This window comes from Hibiscus syriacus, unplaced genomic scaffold, assembly GCF_006381635.1.
Source record: "Hibiscus syriacus cultivar Baekdansim isolate YM2019G1 unplaced genomic scaffold, ASM638163v2 tig00110332_pilon, whole genome shotgun sequence".
NCBI lineage: Eukaryota > Viridiplantae > Streptophyta > Magnoliopsida > Malvales > Malvaceae > Hibiscus > Hibiscus syriacus.
Genome location: NW_024062688.1, coordinates 7,559,818 through 7,585,427, shown reverse-complemented (window position 1 = coordinate 7,585,427; position 25,610 = coordinate 7,559,818). Strand labels below are relative to the sequence as shown.

Genomic DNA, 25,610 nt, shown 5'->3' with positions numbered 1-25,610 from the left:
TTTATGTAGTTAAAACAAAAAAATTACATAATTTAAGTACCATTTTTATTTTAAGCATTTTTTATCTCTGAAACCACCCAACAAATTCAATTAAATACTTAATTATATCATTAAAAAATATACACTTAAATTTATCATTAAAAAGATAAATGCGTAATTTTAAAATTAAAAAATTAATACCGCATTACATATAAATATTAAAATTAAATCGGTCACTTTTAACTTATACACTGATTATCACTGGACTTTACTCTTTCTTATTTCACTCATCGTGTTTTAAAACCGTTAATTTTCCTCACTACATTTAATGTAATTAAATTATTTGGTCGCTCACTCTGTTTTGAAAATCGGACCGGTCGGTTCAACCGGGAACCGTTGCTTAGTCCTGTTCAATCTAAACCGGTTGAACCGCTATTAGTGAACCGACCAGAACCGTTGAACCGTTCGAACCGGACCGGCTGAAAACCGGAAAAAACCGGGAAAAATTGGGATTTTTGTTTTAAAAAAAAAATTAAATCAAACAACGTCGTTTGTTAAACGAGCCAAGTCGAACTCGAGTATTGCTGAGCTCGACTCGAACTTGAAAACTTTAAAAGTAAGCTCAACTCAACTCAAACTCACAAGCTAAAAATTATCAAGTTCAACTCAAACTCGAAATATATAATATTGAAACTTGAACTCAAAAAGGCTTGAACTCAAAAAAAATTAGAAGCTCGATTGAAGCCTAAAATTTGAGTTTGATTGAAGTGAAAGAATAGTTCACTCAATGCTCACCAAAAGGCTTCATGATTTTGAATGCCAAATTACCTCTATTATTTATAGAAGTTAGTTGTGATGCGCTTCTATGTTTCTTAGCAATGTGAGATTGTTTTGTTCTCATATTTTTATTCTTTAGACTTTTGGGATGCTCTTTTATGTTTCTTAGCCATGTGGGATTGTTTTTTAAAAAAAATAAACCAAACAATATCATTTTGTTATGATTTTTTTAACCCCAAATTTATTTTTTTAATTATATTTATATAATTATATTTATTATTTAATATGGTTTACCTTAAATATTATGTTGTAGTTAATTTGAATCATTTTGTTTCACTTGATTTTATGGTTTTTAACTTATATATGTTATGACTTGCTTTGAATATGACTTGTGATATAAAAAATTATTTTTTATTAAATATTTTTGGTATTTTTATTTAATTTTTTAAATAATTATGACGTCGTTTGGTTCTTCCGACCGATCAGACTGATTCGAGCGGTTGAACCAGTGAACCGATAGCATGACCGGTTCGCTAACCGGTCCGATTCTGAAAACCATGGCCGCTCAGCTTATTTCCACCACTAACCACGTTATGATATGAATTTTTTTATTATATTTTAGTTATCATTTTCCAAGTCAATAAAAAAAAAGTTTGAAAAAGGGTAAATGTCTTTCTCCATCACCACTCAACTCTTCTTTTCTGTCTCCACTTACCCTATCCTCTCCTTCACCCTCTTTTTTCCTCTCTTCTCTTCATATCGCTTGAAATCACTATAAGGTGGGAAGCGATTCAGGCCGCCATGTCAGCTCCGAAATATCAATTATCGGTTCAAACAAACCTCCTAAAGTCACAAAATCACCACTATTACTATGAATATTATTGCTGCTATCTGAATCACTGTCGATTCCGAATTCAAACGAGTCGTAGATCAGAATAGGGTACTCATTCCTCATCATTTTCGCAAATCCAATGTCACCTGAAACCCCCGCCTTCCTCCACATTGAAGGCGATTTCAAATTTCTGCTCCGCCTCTACCGACGAGAAACTCGAAGACAAACCCATATCATCATTCGAAGCTTCGAACAGAAAATTGAGCCCCAACTGCGTCAAGTCCCTGAATCGCACTGGTTTGGAGACCAGATCGGAATCGTCTAAGATGTTCACTAAGTCTTTCGGGACATGTTTTGTCTCCGACAACTAAACACTTCCATCATATGGGTTGAGCTCGACATGAGTAGCCATGGGAGATCCGGAAGTGACATTCGTATTGTCCATATCAACTCGTGCGAATTTTAAATTGGGAATCGAGTTAGCCTCTGACTCAGTATCCTCAGCCTCTTCTCGGACTCTCTTTTTATTGCCTTGGTTATCCGCTATTACCAAGATATATTAAAACATAAATATGAATTTACATAAAAACACCTTAGTTTCAATTTAATAGGTTGCTGGTAGAAGGATAGAGAGGAGAAAAGGGTGGAGGAGAGGATGGAGAAGGAGAAGAAGAGTTGAGTGGTGATGGTTGATCTAGTGGAGGAAAAAGACAATTACTCTTTTTTAAACTTTTTTTCTTCTTTTTTTTACTTGGAAATGATAATTAAAAATAGGATAAAGTATAGTAATGGTCATTGAACTTTTCTAAAGCTTTCATTTAGAACCCTCAACTTTTAAAACTTGCAATATAGTCTCCCAACATTTAGTTTGTTTGTAATATGGTCCCCTAACAGTTATTTCGGGGACCATATTGCAAACAGACTAAATGTTGGGGGACCATATTGTAAATAAACTAAATGTTGGGAGACTATATTGCAAACGGACTAAATGTTGGGCGACTGTATTACAAGTTTTAAAAGTTGGGGACCTAAATGAAAGCTTTAGAAAAGTTTAGTGATCATTACTATACTTTACCCTCTTTTAGGCATATTTTAAAAGTTTAGTGATCTAATTTTAAGGTTAACTGTATTGAACTTTACCATATTTTAGGCATCATGTCTGCTGAGTGTCGTTGATGATAGCTGTATATGGCGGAATTGAACACCTCTGACCAAATGTTTAGTGTTTCATCCACCTATGCAACCTTGACGGCGATACAAAATGGGAAATGGTTTGGAAACTGCAACTACCACAACACGTTCATGTCTTTCTTTGGACAATACTCCAAGGAAAGCTTATGACTGACTTGGAGCGTACTAAAAGATTGATTACCACATTGCTCCTTATGTGGAGAGTCGGAATTCGTTTTGCATGCATTTCGTGACTGCCCCGAAAGGAAGCAACTATGGTCGTCTGTAATTCCTTTGGAATGGCGTGATAGTTTCTTTTCTTTGGATCGACGAGAATGGCTCTTAAGTAACGTCCATGTGGAAACTGATCAGCGAAACTGGTAGCTGTGGAAACGTAGGTGCCCGTTTGTTTTTCAAATTGTGTTGGTATGGGCACGATACTCTCAAGGCTGCAGTTTATACTATAATATCCCAAATCAGGGCCAATGACTAAATTGCAAAATTTGAAAGTTTTGTGCTCAATTTAGAAATAAATTAAAAGTCTCGGGAGTTAAGTAAAGAATTTTAATATTGGATTAAATAGCAAAGATGGATGAAATAAAGGGGAAAAATGGTCTTTTCATGGGAAAGATTTTTATCTTCCCTTTTTGAGTATTATAAAACGTGGGAAATATGAGAGAGTTCCAGACTTCTCTTCTTCATTCTCTTCTTTTCCATCGTGAAGCCATAAACAAAGGTAAGATCTCTTGTTAGTTGATATTTAGCTGAATTTAGGATTTGGTTATGATTATTGGATGATAATTAAGCTTTAGGAAACCTTAAATCATCTTTAAAACAAAGGATGGTGGAATTAGGAGAGATTAAAAATTAAGAGTTTTTGAATGAAATTTTGGAATAGAGTTCATTACTCAAATTGGAAGTTGAATTTGACTTGTCATCTATGAGAATAAGAAGCTAGAAGTGTTAGAATTAAGTTTGGGTAACATGGAAAAATTGGTATTGTAACATCCGCAATACCGGGTTAGTGACCAAATTGTAAAGTTTCAGAATTTGGTGACTAAAGTAGAAGAATGAAAGAATTCAATGATTATTTGAATATATATATATATTGAAGGTTATTTGGTATTTATTAAAGGAAATTAAGGGTATTATGGTCATTTGACCAGAAAGATTTTTTATAATTTTTTTTAAAGGGTAATAAGCACGGAGGAAGAAGAGTCCAGAGCATTCTTCAGTCTTCTTCCTCCTCTCAACCGTGAAGCTTGGTATAAGGTAAGTGGGTCTTTAGTTGGTTAATTCTTTCGTTTTAAAGCTTGTTTTGATTCTTGGGATATTAAGAAAGATTAAGGAAAGCTTTAAGTGGCTTAAACCTCAAAGATTAACAAGTTATGAGAAATTAAGAAAAATGAGTTTTTAAGTGAATTTTTTTATATGGAAGGAGTTAATAGATTGTGAAGTTGAATTTGACTTGTCAAGGATTAAATTAAGAGATATGAAGTGATAGAATGGGAATTAGAACACATTGAAAATTTGGTATGATTTTTGAATCTTATATGGAAGATAGAATTTTGAGTTTAAAGAAGTGATTATGGAGTAGAAATGAGTTTAAGTATGTGTATGAAAGTTAGGAATATTAAAGGGAATGAAGTATGATGTGTTGAGCTGAAAATGAAGGATTTTCGAGCTCAAAATATGATTTCTGGGCAAGGGGAATCGGTACCCATTCAAGGGGAACCGATACCCCTTCAAACGAACAAGAATTTCCAGTATGTCATGGGGGAACCGATACCCCCATAGGGGGGAACCGATTCCCCCTAAAGGAAAATTGGGAATATGGGTTTAATAAGTTAGTTTAAGTTGCTAGTATCCAATTACAAGGTGTAGGTACCTAATGATGGTCTCGAAATGTACATTTATGTAGATTCTACGCATAAAGCAATTCCGGAACGTTTGGCAAGTAAGATCGATCAAGGGAAAGATAAGAGATTGGAATTGGCTAGTGAGGCCAGGTGAGTGCATATTAGTTAGTTTATGGTGCTAAATGGAAACAAGACTTGCGACAAGTCTATTTCCTATGTTAGAATGCATGAATATATGATTATACGTATATGAATGACATGAATTGTATGTATGCATGAATATATGTGTTGACATGCTTTTGAATGTAATGTTATGAGAAGTATGTGCTATATAATGTATATATATACATATGTGAAACTGAACTATGTGACTGCATGAGAAAGATATGAGCCATATGACATGATATAGGTGAACATGAGAAAGCAAAGTATGAGATATAAACTATGTGATCATAGGAAAATATAATTATATTATTATATGATAAGTGAAATAAGCTGGATAATATTGATCTATAGGATGAAGTGAAAATAGTACACTAACTAGGGGATTTGAACATAAATGATAAGATGAACGTATAAGATAAGCTAGATGGGAAAGATTCATAGGTTTAAATAAAACTATAACACATGGGTTGAATGATAGAAATTTGTGAAGTTATATGAGAAGATTATAAGAGTGATATGAAAATTGAATTAAGTAACAGATTAGATTATATATATAGAAATAATAGAAGTGAGATATGTTTATAAGTCTGCCCTAGATGAATACGAAATATAAGAGTGCTATATGATTTATATTAGGATAATCTTGAGGATATATATATAGATAGATATGAAATGAAATGAAATGAGTTATATGAATACACAATTATGTGATGAAATGGTGAATTACCTGAACATGTGATATATATATATATATATATATATATGTATATATGTTTAAGAGAAGGCATAAGATTAAGATATAAGCAATATGACTTATAAGTATTGCTATTATAATGTTACATGATATGTTATGTATGTTAAAGGAATTATGTGATGGTATAAGAAATGCTATGAAATATATATATGTGAAAACAAGTATATGTTATGAGATAAGACTTATGACTATAAGCTACGTGAAAGTGTTCTAGGTGTTTCGATATATTATATGAAGTATATGATCTTATGTGAACAAGATATGATAAGTATGTTTATATGAATAAAGGTGATTGGGTGAGAAATGATAGAAATTATATGCAAACATGACATATGTGACATGTGAATTATATGGAAATGATCTACGTGCAAGTGAACTACGGGACTATGTGATCATATGAAAAGAAGCTATGTGATACGTGATATGTGAAAGTGAATTACAAGTTTATGTGAATATTTGAAATGAAATAAATGATAACGCCCATGTTATGTGTCATGAGAGCTAGGGGTATAGTTGGCATGCCAAGAGTCGAGGGTCTATTCGGTTCTTTAGGACATATGTATATTCTTTGGAACATGTGTGAAGTCTCGAAAGACACATACTTGATCCCTAGCATATGTATATGATTCTTAAGGAATTCTACGTGGTCCTTATGGACATCATTATATGGCACTACGGTGCAATTCTACGGGCACTTCGGTGCAATTCTACAGGCACTTCGGTGCAATTCTACGGGGCACTTCGGTGCATTTATACGAGCTGTGGTGACAGCATAGTGCACAACCTCTATAGACTCACATATCGATAGTTCTCACATATATACATGGGCTAATCCAGAAATATGAACAAATATAAGTTAGTGGTATGATAAATGCTATAGAAATGATATGATGTTGGGTGTGTGTATAGTGTTTGATTGAAATAGTATGTGATTATATGATAAACTGTTAATGATGAACTATGTGTATGCATGTATTTACTGCAATTAATCTGATATGATTTTATACGATATGAAAAATGCATGAAGTTGCTGTAACATGATAGAACAGAACATGCATGTATCAATATAGGTTTTAAAGTGCATTAAGTTGTTATGCCTCACTAAGTCTTCGACTTAGCGTGTGATTGTTTCACACGTAGGTTTCGAGAAGAGTAAGGAGTGATGCGGAGCAAGACAGGTCAGTTTTCCTTACCAAAAGATCATATCAGAAATATTTGACAAAGTATGTTTTTGGTTATGTATAAAGTGTTGGCATGTAATAAGTCATTAAGTACGAGCACTCTGATAAAGTCTGTATTTTGTTTTAAATAAAGTTTTAAATTTCCCGGGATTTTTCTTAAGAGTCAAGGTTTGAAAAGTCAATGTGACACTTCAGACTCGTATCCGGGTCGGATACGGGTTGGGGGTGTTACAAGTATGATTCTTGAATGCTATGTGGAGGAGTGGATTTTTTAAGTTAAAGATATATTGAATGAAAATTTATTAGTTTAAGTATGTATATTTGAGTTAAGAATATTAAAGGAAGTGAAATAGGAAGTGTGGAACTGATAATGAAGTGATTTTCGAGCTCAAAATATGATTTCTGGGCTAGGGGAATCGGTACCCATTCAATGGGAACCGATACCCCCTCAAACGAACCAGAATTTACAGAATGTCATGGGGGAACCGATACCCCCACAGGAGGGAACCGATTCCCCTAAAGGAAAGTTGTGAATATTGGTTTAATAGGTTCGTGTAAGTTGCTAGTATCCAATTACAAGGTGTAGGTATCTAATAATTGCCTTAAAATGTACATTTATGTAGATTCTAAGCGTAAAGCAATTCTGTAATATTTGGCAAGTAAGATCGATCAAGGAAAAGATAAGAGATCGGTATTGACTAGTGAGGCCAGGTGAGTGCATATTATTATAATATATGTATTGAATATGGAAATTGGACTTGCGACAAGTCTGTTTCCAATATGATTGTAGGAGTAGAAGTATGATTATGTTTGATTTTGTGTGAATATGTTTTGTTCGTATTATATGTTATGTGGTATGAATTTATATAATATTAGTTATATGACAATGATTTATATATTATAGGAAAATTGTTATATGAACATGTGATATAAGTTATAGGATCACAAATTATGTAAGGTAACCACAACTTATGTGTTAACAAGAGAAAGTGACATAAAACATGGAACAAAATATAAATTACCTGATTTAGATATAAGGGAATTGGTGGAATCAACTTAAGGGATAAAATAAAACGTGAGATAAGTTAAATAACATTGACCTATAGAACAATATGAGATTAATAGATATATATATATATATTAGGAGATATTGATAGAACTGGTTATAGGGATATGTAAGACCAATTATATGGTAAAGATCTATGAAGCTATAGGAAGATGTTATAGGAGCTTTTGATGATAATTTATTAGAAGACTTGCATATGCGATAAGTATGTGAAACTGAATTAGGTAAACATGTGTAAAGGTTATATAAAAATAATATAAATATAAATGAGACAAGTAATGATATGATCAATTATGGGAAATTGTGCATTAGAGTTATAAGATTTATGGAGAATGGAGGAAAACTAGATAAGACTGAACTATAAAAGGAACTGAGAATAAATATATCACTTAGGAGATTTGGATATAAAGTGATGATATGCACATAGAATATAAAATGCATGTTTATAAATATGACCATGAATGATGTGAATAGGAATAATTTAAGTACTATATAACTATGAGTATTTGAGTATGTATCTAGGTGATGTGATGTATGAGGTCGTATGAAATATTATAAGACTCTGTGATTATATGAGAAACCAAATAGGTACATGTGAATTACATGGAAATGAACTACGTGAATGGATGTGATCTTATGAAAATTTATGATGAGCCATGTGAATGAACTATAAGATTATGTGTATATGTAATTATGAAAAGTCATAATAATAGAATGTAAGCAAGGTGTCAAGAAATGTAAAATGACACGAAAAGTTATATAAGCTACGTGATATGTGAAAGTGAACTATGTGTTATGTGAAATGATAAGTATAAAAGAAAATGCACATGTTATGCGTCTTGAGAGCTAGGGGTATAGTTGGCATTCCAAGAGTCGAGGGTCTACACGGTCCTTCAGGATACATATATATTCTTTAGAACATGTGTGAAGTCTTGTGAGACACATACTTGATCCCTAGTATATGTATATGATTCTTAAGGAATGATATGTGGTCCTTATGGACATTATTATATGGCACTACGGTGCAATTCTACGCGGCACTCCGGTATAATTCTACGTGGCACTTCGGTGCAATTATACGAGCTGTAGTGACAGCATTAGTGCACAACCTCTATAGACTCACATATATATGGTTCTCACATGTGTACATGGGCTAATAAAGGAAATAATATAAAAGAACCTTGCATGATAGTATGTGATTGGTTTGTAATCTTTATGGTGTGAAGTGATATATGTGATATGATGATGTGTATATAGATTGGTTAAGAGGAATTGATGCAAGAACATATGACAAAAAGATAAAGAACGAAAATAAGACTAATAAAGAGATAATAATAAATACCTTACATATGATTTACATGTTTTGTACTATGAAACTTGTTGTAAGAATATGTGAATGATGTGTGTGTACAAGTGGATAGTGGTTGCATGACAGAATGTATGATTTTGTATGATATAATAAGTATAGATTATGAATGCATTAGTAGTGGTTATATGTTTTTATGCCTCACTAAGTCATCGACTTAGCGTGTGAGTGTTTCACACGTAGGTTTCGAAAAGCTAGAAGAAAAGTGAAGAGGAGCAAGACCGGTCAGTTACTTCTTACCGAAGATCAGATCAGAAAAGATGTCTTGAATTAGATGTATTCTGTATATTGAATATAGTTGGCATGTACTAATTGATTGAGTTAAACAAATCGCTGTGACTTTAATGAAAGTTTTAAATTTTCTCGAGTTTTTGTCATGAGTCAAAGTTTGAAAAGTCAATGTGACACCTCGGACTCGTATCTGGGTCGGGTACGAGTTTGGGTTTTATATTTAATGGTATCAGAGCTAAGGTTTAGCCGATTCTAGGCTTAAACCGAAGTCAAATGAGTTTTAAAGATGTGTACATATCAACATAGAGTGAAAATTTCTGATCTGATAGTGTAAGAAGTGTGTTGTCTTCCTAATATAATAAGATTAGTTTAATATAGTAGAAATCTGATCATGATAATTCCGAAGTAAAGGGAAAGGTGATATTCCTGATTGTTATAGCTATTCATCTGCCCTGGCCAGGCAGGATGAAGTGCGGACACCTCAGGAAATGCCTAGTAAGATCAAAAGTTGATTTCAGAAAGCTAAAATCATATCTGAATAATGATAGAAAGTTTTCATTGTTTTGAATCGGAAACACGATATGGAGTAGTTTTGTTATTACGTGGATAAGATAGAATATGGTGAACAAGTGTCACCATAAGATTGTTAAAAAGATCAAAGGGTGTGGTAAGTATTTGTATAAGAATTCAAGAATAGATGCATCAGTGACAAGTGTATAAGAGATATGGAGATAGAGTTTATGAATTTAAGATAAAATGATAGTACTATGTTTAAGCAAGAATATGGATATGATAAGGGTTTGCATTTTAGATAAAAAGAGTTAGCGTTGGCTAACCAGGTTATATGATGGAAAAGGTATAGAAATATAAGATTTTGAGATATTGTCATGATAAGATAACCAAAGATGAGGTGGATCTAGATACATTTGTATATTTTGATCATAATATTGTGATATAGTGAAGAAGATGATGATTCGTATGTTTGAATAAAGCTAAGGATTGTTAAGAATAGTTTGAGAATGGGAACATCAGTGATCAATTTATAAGATAAATGAATTAGAAGGTTGGGTTGGAACAACATAAATTGCATGGTGTATGAGAATAAATGTGGATTTGATAAGTTAAGTAAACTATTGTTGAGATAATTCTGACTGGAAAGAATGTATATGAATGGTTCGATGAAGGTTTATGCTTTGGATTAGAAGGACTGGTGATGACTAACAAAATTATGTGATGGTAAGTGTATCAAAGGTAAAGGATTAGAAGATGATGTCAGGGTAAATTAACTAAGTATGGTGTGAATTGAGACACGATTATGTATTTTGATCACGGAAATGTAAGGTAATAGAAAAAAACAAGAGAATAATACTGTATACGAATAAGAGTGTAGGCTGGATAAGTGAGTAAATTGTACTGATTGGATTTCAACTGAGAAGATGAATATGATTAGTCAGATTAGGGCTTATGCCCTAAATTGGAAAAGTTGTGACTGATTAATTGTAATAGTATGGATAATAAAGTTATAAGATTCGAAGAAAAGATAAAGTTAAGTTAATCAAGTATGATGTGGATTTGGATATGGTTTTGATCATATAGATATGATGTAGGCAAGGAAATATGTATTTGTATGTTTAAAAATGAGCTTTGAGGAAGAAAACACAAGTACAAGATTTGGTAAAAAATGAGGTTTTGTATAAGTAAAACGGATTATTAAAGTTATGAAGATCAGTAATCAGGGATAAGTATAAACGATATGAAAAGAGTATGAGAGCCTGAAGAAATGATGTGATCTATGTTATAAGGAGATTTTGATTTTGGAAGGAATGAAATAATAAAGGGATAGGAAAAGACAAAGATGGAGGTTAAACAATCAAGTAAGTCAAGAGGTATATTGAGATATAAGTTATAAGTTTGATATTGAAATAATACAATTTTCAATTATTAGAAGAACGAGAATGGGTGATTATTCTTTGAACAAATACGTAAGGGTTATATGAAAAGATTGTGTATATAGTAATACATACAAGGATTAAGAAATGAGCAAAAACTTGATTTATGTGCAAAGCACAGAGAATGATGGAAAAGATCAATTGATCTATAATATTGAGGATTAAGGATTTGGGGTTGCTGTCTATATAATGAATAATATTATATGGACTTATAAAGATGTGGACGTATATGAAGAATTGAGTATGGGAAAATGGTAAGTTGCTAGCGATAGCAGGAAATATTAAGGGAAGCAACATGAAAATATTAGAAGACATGATATTATAAAGGCATACAGTGAAAATTCGAGGACGAATTTTCTTTAAAGGAGGGGAGATTTGTAACATCCCAAATCAGGGTCAGTGACTAAATTACAAATTTTGAAAGTTTTGTGATCAATTTAGAAATAAATTAAAAGTCTCGGGAGTTAAGTAAAGAATTTTAATATTAGATTTGTTGAAACATTTTTATATTTCGATATAACAAATTAAGTTAAATGGATTTTAAGATTTTCCAAATGATTTTCTAAGTATATTCGATATAACTATTCGAATATCAAAACATTACTCCAAATATTTCAAAAATCATTTTTAATCCTTACTTAAGTGTAAAATTAAGTTTTAATCATAAAACAATTTCAAAATAATTTTACAAAGTATTTCGAACCAATTCAAAGCCAAAAATTCTAGATTGCTCAGAGGGAACCGATTCCCCCCATAGGAGGAACCGATTCCCCCCTGAATGGTTTGGCTCCGAGATTTCCAGAATGCTCGGAGGGAACCGATTCCCCCATAGGAGGAACCGATTCCCCCTAAACAGTTTTGTTCCGAGAATTCCAGTATGCTCGGAGGGAACCGATCCCCCCCAAGAGGGTACCGATTCCCCCTTGTTCAACGGTCGAAATATTTGAATTTTACACTTAGGGAACCGATTCCCTATGAGGGGGAACCGATTCCCCCCACGCTCCAAGCTATTTTATTAAATGTTTTCACACTAAAACGGCTATAATATCTTCTCTAATCATCCCCAACGTTCAGAAGTGATCCAAGGTGTATTTAAGCAAGCTTAGAAGCCATTGATCAACAACAAGAAACATCAAGCAACTAGAATCAAGAGAGAATCAAAGAGAAAGCATCAAACCTCAAGTTTGAGCATTTCAAGCCTATTTTCATTCAATATTCATTTTGCTTTCAAGAACACTTTTTGTGCTCAATTGTATTCATCTTTGAGTGTTCTTTTCTTTGTTCTAGAATTGTGCAAACATCTTACCTTGTGAGGTTTTCTTGTAAGTTTGCAAATTTGTAATCTTCTCTTTGAGAAAAGAGTGTTCTCAAGAGTTGGGGTATACTCTTGAGGGAATTGTAAGGTTATCTCTTTGGCCTCAAAAGAAAGAACAAATTAGTGAATTTGTTGGAAAATCCTTAGTGTGGATAGCTAAGGTAGTGGACGTAGACTTTGTTTGAGAAAGTCGAACCACTGTAAATCGCTGTGCAATTACTTTCAATTTTCTGCAAAAGCTTCCACAAATTGTTTATTGCCAATTCACCCCCCTCTTGGCCAATTTCGTCATTCGATTAACTCAACAATTGGCATCAGAGCCTAACTCATTTGAAGGTTTAATCGCCTCTTGAGTCGATTCGGGAAGAGTTACATCGATTACCAAGTCATCAATGGCCTCCACTTCAAATTACGACTCCGGTCTCGATTCGATGCCCGTCAACAAGCCTCCTTTCTTCAATGGAGCTAACTACGCCTATTGGAAGAATAGAATGATGTACTTCATTCAAGCAAGTGACATGGGAGCATGGAATGTCGTAGAAGAAGGATACATTAAGCCTATCACTCATCCAAGGTTATGGAGTGAAGGAGATACAAAAATGTTCCAGCTCAACTCCAAAGCCATCCATATTATCTTTTGTGCTCTTGGACCAGATGAATACGGAAGAGTTTCATCGTGTACAACCGCCAAAGAAATATGGGACAAGCTTCAAGTCACACATGAAGGTTCCGATGAAGAAGAACAAGAAGTAGCAAACTTGTGCTTAATGGCATTTGGGGAAGATTCTAAGGTAACCTCTAACTCATCTGATTTTGATGATTTATCTTATGATGAGCTATTAGAGGAATATAATGGGTTGGCTTCGGATTATGAGAAATTATTTTTAAAATATAAAAATGATGTTTCAAAGTTGAAAAATGAAAATAAACTCATATCCAAAACCAACAATGATCTTGAAAGTAAAATCAAAGATTTGCAAATCAAACTAGAAGAGTTTGAAAAGAAAAATTTAGATTTGCAAAATTTACTTTCAAAGGTCAATGATGATCATCAAAAGAAAATTGATGATCTTAAAACTTCTTTTGATAAAGTTGGAACAAAACGTTTTGAAAAAGGAGAAAATTCAAAATCCAACTTTGTTAGAAAAGATTTTAGAAACTACAATCATAGAAATCCTCAACGAACCTTAAATGGTAAAATCTTTAGAAGTATATGGGTTCCTAAAGGACTCATTACTACTAAAGATAAAGATATCCTACACAAATGGATACCTAAGGGAACTAGGATTTTGGAAACTAATGAATATGGACCCAAAAGAATTTGGGTACCAAAAATCAAAAATTAATATATGTTTGTAGGGAAAGGAGCATTGCTACAAGGCACGGGAAACAAATTCAAATTCATGGTACCTTAATAGTGGATGCTCAAGACACATGATCGGAGACAAAAGCCGGTTCATAGAGCTTAACGTCAAAAATGGAGGAGAAGTGACTTTTGGTGATAATTCAAAATGTCACATTGAAGGTATTGGTACAATAGGTAATACCTCTTCCATACAAATTAAAAATGTTTTATATGTGAATGGATTAAAGCATAATCTATTGAGTATTAGTCAATTATGCGATAAGGGATTCAATGTCTTGTTTGAAATTAATGGTTGTAAAGTTATTGACATTGCATCTAATCGGATTATGCTTGTTGGTCATAGAATAGGAAACATTTACATGGTGCATTTAGATTCTATTGATATGACTAATTTGTGCCTAGTTGCTAAGGATGAACATGATAGTTGGTTATGGCATAGGAGACTAGGACATGCTAGTATGAGTGTTTTGCAATGGCTAATTCAAGGTGATTTAGTTCGAGGGTTGCCTAAGCTTAAATTTGATAATGATAAAATCTGTGATGCTTGTGCTAAAGGAAAACAAAAGCGCGTTTCTTTTAAATCCATTAATGACGTATCAACTAGTAGAGTATTACAATTGATCCATGTAGATCTTTTTGGGCCAACTAGGACTACTAGCTTGGGTGGAAAACAATATGCATTTGTCTTGGTAGATGACTATTCTAGATATACTTGGGTTCTATTTTTAAGTACTAAAGATGAAACATTAGAACAGTTCATCACATTTTCAAAAATAATCCAAAATGAAAAGGTTACTCTATAACTAGTGTTAGGAGTGATCATGGCACTGAATTTGAAAATCTTGGATTTATTGATTTTTGTAATTCTAATGGTATTAGCCACAATTTTTCAGCACCTAGAACCCCTCAACAAAATGGAGTTGTTGAGAGGAAAAATCGAACTTTAGAAGAAATGGCTAGAACCATGCTTTGTGAAAATAATTTGCCAAAATATTTTTGGGCGGAAGCCACAAATACTGCTTGTTATGTTGTAAATCGAGTAATGATTAGGCCAATTTTAAAGAAAACTCCATATGAAATTCTCAAAAATAAAAGCCTAACATTAGCTATTTTCATCCTTTTGGATGTAAATGTTTTGTTTTAAACAACGGTAAAGAAAACCTTGGCAAATTTGATGCTAAAAGTGATGAAGGAATTTTTCTGGGTTATTCCTTAAATTCTAAAGCTTATCGAGTATTTAATAAAAGAACTTTAGTTGTAGAAGAGTCTATACATGTTGTTTTCGATGATAATCCCCTTCCGAGGAAGGATTCTTGTGTGAATGATGATGTAGGTGTTATAAATTCAAATGACGTTAGACATAAAGTTGGAGAACCATCATCAAAGGAAGAAACGAAAAATGAGGAAACTCATGATCCTCTTGAGAATCCAAACATTGAAGAAAGGGAAGTATCTTATCCAAGAGAGTACAACTATGTCAAGGGTGGTGAGATTATAGGTGATCCATCCAAAGGGGTAACAACTCGATCTTCTCTTAGAAATATTTGTGATTATGTTGCATTTATTTCATGCACAGAGCCTAAGAATATTAAAGAAGCATTAAATGATGAACATTGGATTATGGCTATGCAAGAAGAATTAAATCAATTTGAGAGAAGTAAAGTATGGACATTAGTTGAAAGGCCTTGTAATAAATCTACTGTAGGTACTAGATGGGTGTTTAGGAATAAGCTTGATGAAAGTGGTAATATAGTGAGAAACAAGGCTAGACTTGTTGCTCAAGGGTATACTCAAGAAGAGGGCATAGACTACGATGAAACATACGCTCCCGTAGCTAGGATGGAAGCAATTAGAATGTTATTAGCATTTGCATGTTTTCATGAATTTAAATTATATCAAATGGATGTTAAAAGTGCATTTTTAAATGGTTTTATAAAGGAAGAAGTGTATGTGGAACAACCTCCAGGTTTTGAAGATTCAAAATTTCCGGATCATGTTCTTAAATTGACAAAAGCTCTTTATGGTTTAAAACAAGCTCCTAGAGCTTGGTATGAAAGATTGTCAAATTTTTTAATTGAAAAAGGTTTTTCAAAAGGGAAGGTTGACACTACATTGTTTTTAAAGCATAAAGGTAAAGATTTATTAGTAGCTCAAATTTATGTTGATGATATAATATTTGGTTCTACTAATGATATTCTTTGCCAAGAATTTTCTAAGCTAATGCAAAGTGAGTTTGAGATGAGCATGATGGGGGAGCTCTCATTTTTCTTGGGACTCCAAATCAAGCAAAGAAAAGATGGCATCTTCATTAATCAAGCTAAGTACGTCAAAGATATGCTCAAGAAGTTTGGACTGGAAAATGGGAAACCTCATGACACTCCAATGAGCTCTTCAACAAAGCTTGACTTAGATGAAGGAGGTAAATGTGTAGATGTTAAATTATATAGGTCAATGATTGACTCTTTGCTTTATCTAACTGCAAGTAGACCGGACATTATGTTTAGTGTTTGCTTATGTGCTAGATTTCAATCATGTCCTAAGGAATCACATTTACTAGCTGTTAAGAGAATCTTTAGATACCTTAAGGACACTCCTAGTTTAGGACTTTGGTATCCTAGAGACTCTAGCTTTAGCTTGCATGCTTTTTCTGATGCGGATTATGGAGGATGCAAATTAGATAGGAAAAGCACCTCCGGTACTTGCCAATTCCTTGGAAATATGCTGATTTCTTGGTTTTCAAAGAAACAAAATTGTGTTGCATTATCTACCACTGAAGCCGAATACATTTCAGCTGGTAGTTGTTGTGCACAAGTTTTATGGATGAAACAACAACTTTTTGATTATGGAATTGAAGTAGGTACCATTCCTATCAAGTGTGACAATACTAGTGCTATTTGTCTCACTAAAAATCCCATCCAACACTCTAGAACTAAGCACATTGAAATAAGACATCACTTCATTAGAGACCATGTCACTAAGGAAGATGTAGTTCTAGAATTTGTTGATACTTTGCACCAATTAGCGGATATCTTTACAAAACCCTTAGACAAGGAAAGATTTTGGACACTTAGGAGAGAATTAGGTTTGACCAACCTATCTTCACTTAGTGTTTAAAATAATTTTAGCACTTTTAATAAATCTTAAAAAAAATGCTTATAATAATAATTTTTGATTGCATTCATGCTATTAGTTAGGGGGAGTTTGTGATTCTTAGTGAAAATTAATTTTATGTTCAAAAATCGATTAAAGATTAATTTAATTGTTTGAACATAATTAATTTTTGATATATGAGTTGCCAATACCACTAGAAAAGATTAATTTAGCATTTTGTGCTTAAAAATCGGATTTTAGCATTTTGGTGCAGAGGGAATCGATCCCCCCCCTGAGGGAACCGATTCCCCCTTTGAAGGGGAACCGATTCCCCCCACAGGGGAATCGATACCCCCCTGGGGTTCTGTTAAAATCAGGCAGAACACCCCCAAATTCCCAAAACCCTTATATTTTCTTCAAACCGTTTCTCACCCTCCTCAAACACTCAAATCTCCTTTCTTGCTTCAAATCATCGATATTAATCGGAATTCGCTTCAAATATCATCTTCTAAACCTGTTGGAATCATTAAAATCGTGCAAACAACATCTAAATCCCCTCAATCTTCATCTTTCAAGGTAAATTTTTCTAAACTCTCTATTTCATTGTTTTTGAACATAGGATTAGTTTCAATTAGTTCTAGGTTGAAATAGTGATCGTGCATTGATTATTTAGTGATTAGAAACTAGATGTTACAACTAATTTCATCAAAAACACAAGAATTTTTCAAAATTTTTTAAATTTTCGAAATAAAAAAAATGTTATTTTTCAAATTATTGTGTTTTGATTAAATTATGTTGTTATGAAAACTATACATATATTGTTTCTCAAAACCATATTTTTCAAAAGTTTCTCAAAAACTTTGCCCATTAGGATTGATTTAGAGAACCTTGAAATATTGAGGACTCAATTGAGTTTTGGGATTAATTGAATTGCATACATTTGTTTTAAAATTGCAGGTTATTCTATCTATTCCGATTTCCTTCACCATGTCAAATCCTAAACGTCCTAGGTCTTCATCTAGTCATTCTAGTCGTCAACCAAATCCTCCTCCTATTCCTCAAAATCTTACTCCAAATCTTGATCCTAACTTGACTATCCAAAATTCGTGTTTCAATCATCCTGGGTCTAGAAATCACCGATTTTGGTATTATCAATATTTCGATTCTTACAAAATCCGGGAAGAACGTATTCCTTCTCGTCAAGCTATGTTAGCTATCGATTTTAAATATCTTCCCATTTTACAAGAATGGAAATTTGATAAACTATTTGATCTTGAACCCATAGTTTACCATCAACTTGTTCGTATATTCTACTCTAATGCCGTTTGTGTTAAAAATCAAGATGAAACCGAAACCATAGGAATTCGTTCCTACCTTCTAGGACAATTCTTATATATTGACCCGGCATATATAGCCAATACATTTGGATTAGATAATGATGGTATTTCGAATGAAAAACAAATTTTAGGTTCTCGTTATAAAAGAAGAGATAGTGCGAGTGTCTTAGACCTACATGAGCGTTTTCTTCATCTAATGATTTCTTGGTGGTTTCGACCATCCGGAGGTCGTTATTCTACTCTTAGAGCTTTGGATCTTTGGTGGTTACATTGTTTCGAAAACCGTATTAAAATTAACCTACCTCAGATTATTTTTGCTGAAATTGTTGAAACCGTAAATCTTGTTCCTAACAAGAAACTCTGTTCATCTCTAGTTTACGGTTGCTTTTTGAGTAATCTGTTTTCCAAAGCTGGGCTTAGAGTCGGTCTAGATGCCGTTTTTCCTCTTAAGAAACAAATCAATCTTCTTTCCTTAACGAGAGCGGGATGGGTAAAGAACAAAGAAACCGGTGAATGGGTTCGATCTTCTACACATACTCCGGGAGCTAGTTCTTCACAAGCTCCACCTGAAACTGACGAAGATCCCGAGCTTGAGCAATTAATGCAAGATATCGATGAAGCCGAAGATGAGCCTGATCAGCCCGAAGAGCATCCCGAGGAGCAAGCACAACAAACGCATCAAATGCCTCCATATTTTCAATCCTTTATGGAGACATTCGATTTCCAATACGCTACCATGGACTCGTGCTTTTCCTCTATAGAGTCTCATTTATCCACAATGGGAGCTCAACAATTAGAGATTCTTCGGGAGATACGTGCAAACAATGAATCAACCAACGCTCGTATCAATGAACTCACTCACGAAATGGCCGCTATGCGAGCCCGTTTTCCTCCTACCGATCCGGATGTTTGATTATGTGTTTAGTTTTAAGACTTTGAACAAAAAGAATATTGTTTCAACATTTTGGATATTTTGGATTGTTTGATTTTGTGGATTGTTGGATTTTGGATTTATGAATGGTGTGAACTTATATGTTTGGTGTTTTATTCATTTTTGCATCATTTACATCATCATTAGCAATATGACCAATTTTGCCATTTCACATTATTTATGAATATTGATTTATTAAACTAATGGCTAACCTCTCTTTTGATTGTGATCTTAGCAGCTTAAGTTTATAATTAATAAATCAATTGGCTAAATGATTTCAAAACCTTGTTTTACAATGTCTTTTTGATTTAACAAAAAGGGGGAGAAGAATAGGTGTTAAATGTTTTACATGATAAATTGAAGAAGTGTTAAAGTAAGGGGGAGTAATTTCAAAACTTGATTTCAAAAATCTTAAAATTACTAAAATGTTTTGTTATATCAAAAAGGGGGAGATTGTTGAAACATTTTTATATTTCGATATAACAAATTAAGTTAAATGGATTTTAAGATTTTCCAAATGATTTTCTAAGTATATTCGATATAACTATTCGAATATCAAAACATTACTCCAAATATTTCAAAAATCATTTTTAATCCTTACTTAAGTGTAAAATTAAGTTTTAATCATAAAACAATTTCAAAATAATTTTACAAAGTATTTCGAACCAATTCAAAGCCAAAAATTCTAGATTGCTCAGAGGGAACCGATTCCCCCCATAGGAGGAACCGATTCCCCCCTGAATGGTTTGGCTCCGAGATTTCCAGAATGCTCGGAGGGAACCAATTCCCCCATAGGAGGAACCGATTCCCCCCTAAACAGTTTTGTTCCGAGAATTCCAGTATGCTCGGAGGGAACCGATCCCCCCCAAGAGGGTACCGATTCCCCCTTGTTCAACGGTCGAAATATTTGAATTTTACACTTAGGGAACCGATTCCCTATGAGGGGGAACCGATTCCCCCCCACGCTCCAAGCTGTTTTATTAAATGTTTTCACACTAAAACGGCTATAATATCTTCTCTAATCATCCCCAACGTTCAGAAGTGATCCAAGGTGTATTTAAGCAAGCTTAGAAGCCATTGATCAACAACAAGAAACATCAAGCAACTAGAATCAAGAGAGAATCAAAGAGAAAGCATCAAACCTCAAGTTTGAGCATTTCAAGCCTATTTTCATTCAATATTCATTTTGCTTTCAAGAACACTTTTTGTGCTCAATTGTATTCATCTTTGAGTGTTCTTTTCTTTGTTCTAGAATTGTGCAAACATCTTACCTTGTGAGGTTTTCTTGTAAGTTTGCAAATTTGTAATCTTCTCTTTGAGAAAAGAGTGTTCTCAAGAGTTGGGGTATACTCTTGAGGGAATTGTAAGGTTATCTCTTTGGCCTCAAAAGAAAGAACAAATTAGTGAATTTGTTGGAAAATCCTTAGTGTGGATAGCTAAGGTAGTGGACGTAGACTTTGTTTGAGAAAGTTGAACCACTGTAAATCGCTGTGCAATTACTTTCAATTTTCTGCAAAAGCTTCCACAAATTTTTTATTGCCAATTCACCCCCCTCTTGGCCAATTTCGTCATTCGATTAACTCAACAGGATTAAATAACAAAGATGGATGAACTAAAGGGGCAAAATGGTATTTTCATGGGAAAGATTTTTATCTTCCCTTTTTTAGTATTATAAAACGTGGGAAATATGAGAGAGTTCCAGACTTCTCTTCTTCATTCTCTTCTTTTCCACCGTGAAGCCATAAGAAAAGGTAAGATCTCTTGTTAGTTGATATTTACTGAATTTAGGATTTGGTTATGATTATTGGATGATAATTAAGCTTTAGGAAAGCTTAAATCATCTTAAAAACAAAGGATGGTGGAATTATGAGAGATTAAAGATAAAGAGTTTTTGAATAAAATTTTGGAATAGAGTTCATTACTCAAATTGGAAGTTGAATTTGACTTGTCATCTATGAGAATAAGAAGCTAGAAGTGTTAGAATTAAGTTTGGGTAACATGGAAAAATTGGTATGATTATTGAATGCTATGTGGAGGAGTGGATTTTTTAAGTTAAAGAGATATTGAATGAAAATTTATTAGTTTAAGTATGTATATTTGAGTTAAGAATATTAAAGGAAGTGAAATAGGAAGTGTGAAATGAGCTCAAAATTTGATTTCTGGGCAAGGGGAATCGGTACCCATTCAAGGGGAACTGATACCCCCCTCAAACGAACCAGAATTTACAGAATGTCATGGGGGAACCGATACCCCCACATGAGGGAACCGATTCCCCCTAAAGGAAAATTGTGAATATTGGTTTAATAGGTTCGTATAAGTTGCTAGTATCCAATTACAAGGTGTAGGTATCTAATAATTGCCTTAAAATGTACATTTATGTAGATTCTAAGCGTAAAACAATTCCGGAATATTTGGCAAGTAAGATCGATCAAGGAAAAGATAAGAGATCGGTGTTGACTAGTGAGGCCAGGTGAATGCATATTATTATAATATACGTATTGAATATGGAAATTGGACTTGCGACAAGTCTGTTTCCAATATGATTGTAGGAGTAGAAGTATGATTATGTTTGATATTGTGTGAATATGTTTTGTTCGTATTATATGTTATGTGGTATGAATTTATATGATATGAGTTATATGAAAATGATTTATGTATTATAGGAAAATTGTTATATGAACATGTGATATAAGTTATAGGATCACAAATTATGTAAGGTAACCACGACTTATGTGTTAACAAGAGAAAGTGACATAAAATATGGAACAATATATAAATTACCTGATTTAGATATAAGGGAATTGGTGGAATCAACTTAAGGGATAAAATAAAATGTAAGATAAGTTAAATAACATTGACCTATAGAACAATATGAGATTAATAGATATATATATATTAGGAGATATTGATAGAACTTGTTATAGGGATATGTAAGACCAATTATATGGTAAAGATCTATGAAGCTATAGGAAGATGTTATAGGAGCTTTTGATGATAATTTATTATAAGATTTGCATATGCGATAAGTATGTGAAACTGAATTAGGTAAACATGTGTAAAGGTTATATAAATAATAGAAATATAAATGAGACAAGTAAGTAGTGATATGATCAATTATGGGAAATTGTGCATTAGCGTTATAAGATTTATGGAGAATGGAGGAAAACTAGATAAGACTGAACTATAAAAGGAAATGAGAATAATATATCACTTAGGAGATTTGGATATAAAGTGATGATATGCACATAGAATATAAAATGCATGTTTATAAATATGACCATGAATGATGTGAATAGGAATAATTTAAGTACTATATAACTATGAGTATTTGAGTATGTATCTAGGTGATGTGATATATGAGGTCGTATGAAATACTATAAGACTCTGTGATTATATGAGAAACCAAATAGGTACAGGTGAATTACATGGAAATGAACTACGTGAATGGGTGTGATCTTCTGAAAATTTATGATGAGCCATGTGAATGAACTATAAGATTATGTGTATATGTAATTATGAAAAGTCATAATAATAGAATGTAAGCAAGGTGTCAAGAAATGTAAAATGACACGAAAAGTTATATAAGCTACGCGATATGTGAAAGTGAACTATGTGTTATGTGAAATGATAAGTATAAAAGAAAATGCCCATGTTATGTGTCTTGAGAGCTAGGGGTATAGTTGGCATGCCAAGAGTCGAGGGTCTACGCGGTCTTTCGGGATATATATATATTCTTTGGAACATGTGTGAAGTCTTGTGAGACACATACTTGATCCCTAGTATATGTATATGATTCTTAAGGAATGATATGTGGTCCTTATGGACATTATTATATGGCACTACGGTGCAATTCTACGCGGCACTCCGGTGCAATTCTACGTGGCACTTCGGTGTAATTATACGAGTTGTGGTGATAGCATTAGTGCACAACCTCTATAGACTCACATATCTATGGTTCTCACATGTGTACATGGGCTAATAAAGGAAATAATATAAAAGAACCTTGCATGATAGTATGTTATTGGTTTGTAATCTTTATGGTGTGAAGTGATATATGTGATATGATGATGTGTATATAGCTTGGTTAAGAGGAATTGATGCAAGAACATATGACAAAAAGATAAAGAACGAAAATAAGACTAATAAAGAGATAATAATAAATACCTTACATATGATTTACATGTTTTGTGCTATGAAACCTGTTATAAGAATATGTGAATGATGAGTGTGTATAAGTGGATAGTGGTTGCATGACAGATTGTATGATTTTGTATGATATAATAAGTATAGATTATGAATGCATTAGTAGTGGTTATATGTTTTTATGCCTCACTAAGTCATCGACTTAGCGTGTGAGTGTTTCACACGTAGGTTCCGGAAAGCTATAAGAAAAGTGAAGAGGAGCAAGACCGGTCAGTTACTTCTTACCGAAGATCAGATCAGAAAAGATGTCTTGAATTAGATGTATTCTGTATATTGAATATAGTTGGCATGTACTAATTGATTGAGTTAAACAAACCGCTGTGACTTTAATGAAAATTTTAAATTTTCTCGAGTTTTTGTCATGAGACAAAGTTTGAAAAGTCAATGTGACACCTCAGACTTATATCCGGGTCGGGTACGGGTTGGGGGTGTTACATATACGATCTTGAAACCTAGTAGTTGGTACAATGGGAGAAACCGTAAATAACATGTAAATTAATTTTATGTAAAATAACTGTTTTTCCCTATATTTTTTAAGACTTATTAAGAAAAGTAATTGATTTATTTAGTTTAAATTTTTAAAATCGATAACCAAATCGAATTAATCAACCAAAACTGAATAAACCAATTTTTTTTTATCAAATCAATTTAATTTAATCTGTTACTTCAGCTATCCCCTCTTGTATATTTACTAAAGAAAACGAAAGAAAGGCCTTTAAGATCATAGACAATCACATTTGCAAATAACTAAACAGTAAAGAATAAGGTAATGATGTAAGACTATATCTTTTACGAAGTGTTAAAAAATCCAAAAGAACACAAAATTTGCTCTGTTTAGCATTTTCAAGTCATCATTTATTCAACAATAGAGAAGACACTAACCAAGAGAGTTATTACCAAAAATGTTGGATCTTGTTCGTGTTCGTGTTTGAACATTATAAAACTCGGCTCTTTAAGCGAAGAAGACCAGAATGAACAGAACTAGCAAAAATATTATTATCATTATTTGGCCCTTAGCGCCAGCCTTGTTCATAATAATAGCCATTTTTCTCTTGGCATTAAAGGAATAGACAAGTAACACAGTTAAAGGGTTGCATATTCAACTCAAGTTTCAGAAAAATAAGATCAAATATTTAATATTTCTAATTGCAGATTGTGAATAAAAATTACCTGAACAAAATCCAGTTGGTTTTTTCTGCTGTCCATTTCGGTTCCCAACCCATCTAATATATTCTCCTAAAACACCAAGGCATTCCAATTAGCATGTCAAATGGACAACACCGAACCGATGCAGATATCAGATGATATCTATTGACTACAGTTGCAATTCACTCACAAATATGTTAACCGGGGAGATTACAGGTAAGTACTCACCTGTGCAAAGAGTTCTTTGTGTATAGTAAGCCCGACGTCTCCGATTCTCTGGACACTTGATCTAAGGTCCTCCAACTCCTCTTCCTGCTGCCTACAACCACAAGTTGATGACAATAAGAAAACTAGCAAAATCAGAGAATGGATCACATCGAGAACTAATAAATAAGAAACGAATAAAGAGCAAATCGAGAAAACCCTACTTTATAAGAAGCGTTTGTCTATCTGATTCTGATGCTATAAAGTCATCAGTATTTTTTGCACTATAGTGATCGGGCATATCTGGTTGCTGAGAATTTGGCAGTCTCATTAATTCTCGACGTATTGCACTTGCACTACGATCATTCTCTTTTCCAGCTCCAACAGCTTTCTTGACATCAACCACCTTATCAAACAAAATAATTCATAAAGGACATCCATTAATGGGAAAACAAATTAATATCAATGCTGTAACTATCGGTTAAGCATAAGCCAGTCTATTAGTAAGACTTGAAAACTATTGCACACTAGTAAAGCACATCTGTTTTTTTAGCTGGCTTAAAAGTGCTATAATGTGTATTTCCACCATTTCTCCTGCATGAAAACGATGATGCTGTCCTTCGACCACCATGGAATGAGACTACTGAATAATTTTCACACGTTAATAAAATATAGGATAAAGTATAGTA

The 25,610-nt window shown here is 33.2% G+C and overlaps 1 protein-coding gene across 1 annotated transcript; it reads right to left on the bottom strand.

Moving 5' to 3' along the window:
• Positions 1 to 1,528: 1,528 nt before the first annotated feature.
• On the bottom strand, positions 1,529 to 25,552 carry LOC120120065 (syntaxin-61-like). The gene is made up of 7 exons (XM_039139813.1): positions 25,448 to 25,552; positions 25,146 to 25,327; positions 24,946 to 25,036; positions 24,742 to 24,807; positions 24,530 to 24,622; positions 24,007 to 24,015; positions 1,529 to 1,789 (listed from the first exon to the last, which is right to left on the bottom strand). The coding sequence occupies exons 1-7, from the start codon at positions 25,550 to 25,552 to the stop codon at positions 1,529 to 1,531; spliced, it is 807 nt and encodes a 268-aa protein (XP_038995744.1).
• Positions 25,553 to 25,610: the final 58 nt, after the last annotated feature.

Excerpts from the sequence above, each read along its gene's own strand:
- LOC120120065 (XM_039139813.1), bottom strand. The coding sequence starts at position 25,552 with ATGGTGGTCGAAGGACAGCATCATCGTTTTCATGCAGGAGAAATGGTG. Across the intron at positions 24,808-24,945 it reads ACAAAGAACTCTTTGCACAG|GAGAATATATTAGATGGGTT; the intron begins GTGAGTACTTAC and ends TTGGTGTTTTAG. Across the intron at positions 24,623-24,741 it reads ACCAACTGGATTTTGTTCAG|AGAAAAATGGCTATTATTAT; the intron begins GTAATTTTTATT and ends TTTAATGCCAAG.